The sequence below is a fragment of the Polistes canadensis genome, unplaced genomic scaffold (genome assembly GCF_001313835.1).
Source record: "Polistes canadensis isolate GaletaPanama2010 unplaced genomic scaffold, ASM131383v1 scaffold_431, whole genome shotgun sequence".
Lineage (NCBI taxonomy): Eukaryota > Metazoa > Arthropoda > Insecta > Hymenoptera > Vespidae > Polistes > Polistes canadensis.
The window spans coordinates 68,501-75,454 of record NW_014569978.1 but is presented as its reverse complement, the minus strand read 5'-3'; the positions used below and the strand labels follow the sequence as shown (position 1 = coordinate 75,454).

The 6,954-nt window shown below is 36.8% G+C and overlaps 1 protein-coding gene across 3 annotated transcripts; it reads right to left on the bottom strand.

The window, feature by feature from the left end:
* Positions 1 to 2,057: 2,057 nt before the first annotated feature.
* On the bottom strand, positions 2,058 to 6,487 carry LOC106792447 (pro-resilin). Of its 3 annotated transcripts, XM_014758876.1 has the most exons (5): positions 4,094 to 4,291; positions 3,418 to 3,866; positions 3,021 to 3,270; positions 2,582 to 2,912; positions 2,058 to 2,470 (listed from the first exon to the last, which is right to left on the bottom strand). In XM_014758876.1, exons 1-5 carry the CDS (start codon positions 4,100 to 4,102, stop codon positions 2,289 to 2,291), a joined length of 1,221 nt encoding a protein of 406 aa, XP_014614362.1. In that variant the 5' UTR covers positions 4,103 to 4,291; the 3' UTR covers positions 2,058 to 2,288. The 3 variants fall into 3 exon arrangements, with proteins under 3 accessions (XP_014614362.1, XP_014614361.1, XP_014614360.1); XM_014758875.1 differs by lacking the exon at positions 4,094 to 4,291 and adding an exon at positions 6,298 to 6,487 and having other exon boundaries at positions 3,021 to 3,866; XM_014758874.1 differs by having other exon boundaries at positions 3,021 to 3,866.
* Between the last annotated feature and the right edge of the window lie 467 nt (positions 6,488 to 6,954).

The following is a 6,954-nucleotide window of genomic DNA, read 5'->3' as shown; positions in this document are numbered from 1 at the left end:
GGATTCTCTACATATTAGGTTGTCCCATAAGTAATTTCCGCGACATGCTGTGTATGACTTCGATCCTTTCGAGCTATGTTTGTAGACATGCAGGCTTATCTATTGTCCACTTGTGGCATCGACTTCATTCGTACAAGTGTGCACAGTCTTATAAGCCCGCACACAAGAATTCACGGAGCAGTCAAGGTGTTTAATTAGTTAAAAAAAATATTTGTTTTTTACTATGTGCTCTTCGAATGATTTTCAATAGAATGCAGATATAAAACATTTGGTTATAATCCTGTTTATCTTCCGATACGATAGGAAACAAAAGATACAGATTTCCGTTATAGCGATACGCACAGTCTCAACAACCCCCACCATGCTCGCTTTTGTGCTTTTGTATGGGAGCGATTAGCGGTGTGTTTGGGGGAGGGGGAGTCGGGCCTGTGCTCGAGGATGTATTCTTTTCAACGTTGTTTAAATAGTAATTTGATTTCTATAGAATATCAAAGTATTATGTTCAATAGAATTTTTCAATTTCTGACTTCGTCTGAAGGCTCTTCATATTCATGGTATGACGAGGATTTACTAGTATTGCCTGATTTCCCGCTTTGACGGTAACATATATACACGCGCGCGATACAATTAACTTTGCAAGATGTTCGATAAATAATTACGACGACGTTATTCATATTTTCATGACATTACTAATGCGTCATTGCAAGTTGAAAGGTTAATTCAATAGGTCATGTTATACTAAACAAACATTCTCACGATTACGTAGAATACGGTTATGTAGAATACGATTATTATTGCATTGTATGCAAATTAATAATATGAATTTTATACGTGCGGGATTATATATATATATAAACCCAGAGATCACCTGATCTATATTCGGTATTCGGATATATAAATAGCTGTTGAATGAAATTACTAAGAACATGGCTAACAGATTTGTTTATCGATAGTACATTTATGATACTTAGTTTGTTATAATCGTTTTAAATCACACACTAACCAACATACTTAGTTTTTCATAAGATTTCAAGTTATTAGAAGGTTTTTTTTTAATAGCCGTAAAATCGGAAAAGATAATGGTACTTTTAAATATTTATAATGTCTTAACACGCGCGCGGCAGACGTGTATTTATTTTTATTCTTCTATGTATTATTTGAAACACAAGTATATCAAGTTTAATTAATTTAGGATCGATTCATTATAATCTTTGACTTTTTGCATTTTCTATATCACATTTTATTTATATAATTTGTAGAACAAATACATATACGTATGTATATAGTAATAGTAATACATCATTTCTATTTAATATAGCATTTGAGTATTATATTTATTTAATACACAACAGGTATATATGAGTGAAGAGTAGAACACACGTTTGACTTGGCGCACAGAGTATATTTATGCGGATATTCTCCTTCCTATAACTACACATTTAAATATATCAAAATTCTGTGAACAAGTAATTATTATATAAGTACGTAAAAATTAAATATATTAGTAAATATAAAGTATCGCGTTGAGATAGCTTAAACAATGTTCGTGATACTTCATACTCCGTAAAAGGAGACATCTTAACCTTACCTGAAAGATAATTGATAAAAGATGAAGAAGCGTGTTTACTATTATTCCCTCATATATGTGTGTGTATATCTATACATATATGTTTATGCGTATATACGCACATACACTTATGTATATAAAAAATTGAAATAATTTATCATATAAGTTTTATAAACTAAAGCGTGTCCTTAATATCTTTAAAAGCCGAGATATAAATCGCATATATTATTTTATATATTATATTTGAAAATGAAATCTCGACTTTTTTTCTCTAATAATTAATCCCGAGGTTAAATGTATGTATATGTACTGCGTTCATTACGTAAAAGGTTGCTTTTTTAATCTAGAACGTACGAATCGATACGACATCAATAAGGAGCCTGCAGATTATCTGTCCTGATAAATGAAAGAAGGTTCCTTTCAATTAGATTACATAATGGCAGCTCGTTACTCAATGCCGCGTACGTTCGATTATCTCGAATTATTGTTCGAATTTAGATCACGCGTGGGCAAAATGTACTCATCTTTCCGACACGCTCTATTCCATTCACTTCCTCTTTCCTTTCTCTTATTCGTCTCTTAGAGTACGTCATTTCGTACATTATTGGTCCTACTTATAACTTATCAAATTTAAACAAACTTTACGTACTAAACGCGCATTTTGCTTAAAACTTGTATTATTTTCCCTATAAGTATAATACGAGATTATTGAACTATTCGTTTAATATTGATATCCACCATTAGCAGCAGCATCACCGCCGCTGCCAGAAGGATATCCACCATTACCACCGCCACCACCACCAAATCCATTTAATGAATAACCACCATTACCGCCGTTTCCACCGCCGTTTCCACCGCCGTTTCCGCCGCCGTTTCCACCGCCGTTGAATCGTCCAAAGCTTCCTATATAATAATAAAATGTCGTCCATTATAATCCACACACAACAGCGCGCGATTGATTTTAAAAAGATAAATAATTAACTCCTGAATGTAGATATATATAGAAAATCTTACCATTTCCACCTATTCCTCCATTATCGCCAGGTCCGCCGGAAGAGTAGCCGCTGTTACCACCATTACCACCAGGTCCACCAGAAGGATATCCGTCGTTGCCGCCAGGACCACCGCTTGAATATCCTCCGGCGTTTGCTTCTCCTTCGTACCTAATTTGCGGCTTAAAGCCTTCTTGATCCGCTTCGTATTCAACTATTTGTTTTCTACCATCAGGAAGCAAAACGTTGAATTCCCCTTGGGCACGATCGCCATCTCTGCTTTCTTTATGACCAAAATCAGCTCCAGATTGATCGTCTTTTACTTCATAAGAGAACTCGTACTTGGCGGGTTCCTAAAATCAAATATAATCTATATATAACCAATATATACCAATATATTAAGGTAAATCAATGATTGTGTACATTCGATTATTCTTCTTCTCTTAAAACTCCAAGCTTACATTATTTTCATCCTGTCCTCCATTTCCATAACCTCCAGGTGCACCGTAGGAAGAACTTGGCTGTCCTCCACCGAATCCGTTCCCACCTACAGGAGCTCCGTAACTGTTAGAAGGACTTCCGTTTCCACTAGCTCCAGGTGCTCCATAGCTACTCGAAGGCCTTCCGTTACCGTTGCCTCCTCCACCAGGTGCTCCGTAACTATTCGATGGTCTCCCGTTGCCGTTACCTCCACCGAATCCGTTTCCGTTAGATCCCGGAGCTCCATAATTGCTAGAAGCTTTCCCGTTTCCACCAGCTCCAGGTGCTCCATAGCTACTCGATGGCCTTCCATTACCGTTACCGTTGCCTCCACCACCAGGTGCTCCGTAACTATTCGATGGCCTTCCATTGCCATTGCCTCCACCGAATCCGTTTCCAGCTCCAGGAGCCCCATAAGCGTTGGAAGGTCTTCCGTTTCCTGAACCTCCGCCAAATCCATTTCCACCAGTTCCAGGTGCTCCATAACTACTCGATGGTCTTCCATTGCCGTTGCCTCCACCAAATCCATTTCCACCAAACCCGTTGTCAGCAGCGCCGCCATTTCCACCTCCGTTGCGTCCACCTCCTCCTGAACCAAATCCTGGTGCACCGTAGCTATTACTCGGTCCTCTTCCGTTTCCCCTCCCGTTCCCACCACTAAATCCTGGTGGACCGTATTCGCTGGAAGGCCCACCGAAACCACCACCACCACCACCACCGCCACCACCACCACCTTGGCCACCGTTTGCACCGGGAGGCAAATATGAATTTACTGGAGGTTCTGGCCGTGCCAAAGCCAGACCTATGATGATGGTAGCTACTGCAAACTACAAAATATAATAGCATACTTAATTAATTACTTATTTGTAATAAGAGAAAATACAAAAAACGAGAGTGTGACCATAAGAATGATTCAAATAATATATGTATATAACATAAACATCATATTAAAAAATCTTTCAAAATCGACACGACGATGTAAACAGCTATAATTATATTTAAGATCATATCAATTTGCATTAATTGTACAAATATTTTGCAGACAATCGCTTACCTTGAACATCCTGACGTTAAGTAACGGATCTTAATTAAACTGAAAAACGAATTCAATGGAATTTCTTTCGTTTTCCCCTTTTTTGAGGAAAACGATTTGCCCTTTTTATGAGTTTTTACTTTTCCAAGAATGTTTTAGCACGTCAATACTCTTAAGGCTCTCCTTGAGAGCCTCTATCAAGATGGGATAACGATGAGTGAATGACAAACTTTGGTCTCTAATCCGGTTTATATATACCGAGACCCATCCGCATTTGTGGATCATGGTTTGGTGCAAGCGGCAAGATTTACAAGGAGAATCGGTATAACTATGTCACGGTGGTGTATCGGTGCTCGGTGACGGTAAAGAGGAGAGTGGGACTGAAGATGCGAACTAGGCAAGCAACCTATGTCCTATATCTTATGGATTACGAATCCCATATCGTATCGTTACCAATCGATCTTACATATTACGTCTACACCAAGATCTCTTCGTTTTATTCGGATAATCAAGCATTCTAATGCATCGAACGTTTCAAATAAAACAACAGTCTATCTTCAAAATTTCGACTCGTCTTCGAATGATTAAAAAAATAAAGAAATAAATAAAGGCAAATATTTTTACATATATTATACATTGGTCTAAAAATGCATATAACTATTTATATATATATATATATATATACGTAAGATCTTTGAAAGAAAAGTTAGTTTAGTTAACTTCAACGCGTTAAGATTATTATTTCATTAAATCGATATTAAGTTATGGAATATCTCTTGTGTCAAAAAAACGCTAAATTCGTAGTCACATGAAATCGTGGAACTTTTTGAAAAGGAGAAATATCTATTTAATTTACGCGATGACAAACTCACGCGAGAGGAATCATAAAAGAAATTGAGGAGAGAAAGCGCGACCATCATGTTTATGTACTCCGAAATATTGCACCACCTTTAGATATCCCGATTACGGAAGTAATTATTAATACATCGATCGTGTACTCTCATTTTTCTTTGTACGATCCTGTTAAGTTATCCTTCGGTCCTTTGTACAAGAGCTTTTATTCATTTTTATTCTATGATTTATTAAAGAAAATTACAATAAATTGTGCGCGCGATATTTCATAATAACGACCATTTAAAAACGCACATACATACATACATACACACACACACACACTTATATGCATGTAAACGTTTCCTTTATAATGTCTTGATCTAAGTATAAGACAAAGATTTATTTGAGAGAAGCTTCATTAAATTCAAAATCCGGAATGATCTGCTAAGATCTTCGTCGTCGTACGCTTACGCAAAAAATCTTTTAAGGGCTAAAATATTTTACAGCGAAGTAGGCCTTTCTTGTGTCGTAAAGGAATATTTAAAAAAAAATCATGGTCTTTAACTTTATAATCCATACGCAAGGATTCACTTCTATAAAATAGATGTACGCCCAATTGAAATGGTTCGACTGTTAACTTTTAATATCCAAGTCACCTACTTTCGTTTTAAGAGATCATTAAAGAAGAAGAGGACGAGCTTGATGCGTGTCGAATGCGGGAACAGAAGCGAAACATCGATGCCCGCGATGTGCTAACAAGCAAGATTTCTTCTTCGTTTTCTTATTTTTCTTCCGTTTTCTTCGATTATTATAAATCAGATCGGTTCGAGAGTTATCGTTGTAGAGACGTCGCGTTCTCAAGCTTGTTGTATCTATGTCCGTCCTATCTTTATGTGCAATGTTTTTGTGCAATCAACTCTCATGGTTGGTGGCAACGTAAAGGATGCTGCACGAGATAGGGATACATTATGCAAACTTGCGTCATAGATTTATTGTAACAGTACTTTCATCGATTCGAGAAGCATAGAATAGTAGGATTCATTGGTTTTTGTATAATCGGTTTAAATTAATACTTTCTTATCTACGCTATATATCATTATTTTTATCTATAGAAATCATTTTTTCTATTACCATTTCATTCCATCGTCCAATATACATACGTATTTTGACTCTAATTACAATATAATACTCAATTAGAAAAAAAATTCAATCGAAAAATTCTATTTGGAAGAAATCCTTTATATCTTTTCAGAATATTTTCATCAATTATTTCCTTGTGTGTGCAATAAGTATATGCATGCAAGAGTGATACTCAAGGACCGCTGCGCTAATCGTTATTCAAAGATCCGTTTTCTACCAGTCAAAATGCGGAATTCATTGGTTAAATTTACCCGCATGTCCAAAGCGTTTCACCACTTCTACTTGATGTGTGAAAGTGTTGCGGGACTTGCGTCGAAAGATGTGCGCTCATACTATACAGTTAGGCAATACTCTCTTCACCTGATCCAATTTACTGCCCCTACATCGATCTACAGCTGCCTCGAAGAATTACAACATCTCGTGGCGCTGACGATGCAATGCGCTTATACGATGTATATATGTATTATGAGATGACGTATTGTTTGTTGGAATAATTTTTTAATATATATATATACATATATATGTTACCGTCAAAGCGGGAAATCAGGCAAACTAGTAAATCCTCGTCATTATTATGAATATGAAGAGCCTTCAAACGAAGTCGCTCGAAAACTGGATAAATATTCAATTAATTCTTCTTTTGAAACTGTGTACGCCCAGCCTGGCGCGTCGCTCAAAGATCACATCCGCGAAAGCCACACTAGTGGCGCGTCGTCCTTTTGTGAGAAATAGTCAAATGTGCCGATAGATGTCTCATTAATTTCGCAATTTTTGTATACTTCGATAAGTATAAAGTTTGAAATTTTTAACGGAATTTTCGGGTAGGCTGCTCGGTTCTCACCGCGCAGTTAGTTTCAACCCTGACGCAATTATAGTTAGAGGTTGGTGGTGACCTCTACCAAGCTGTT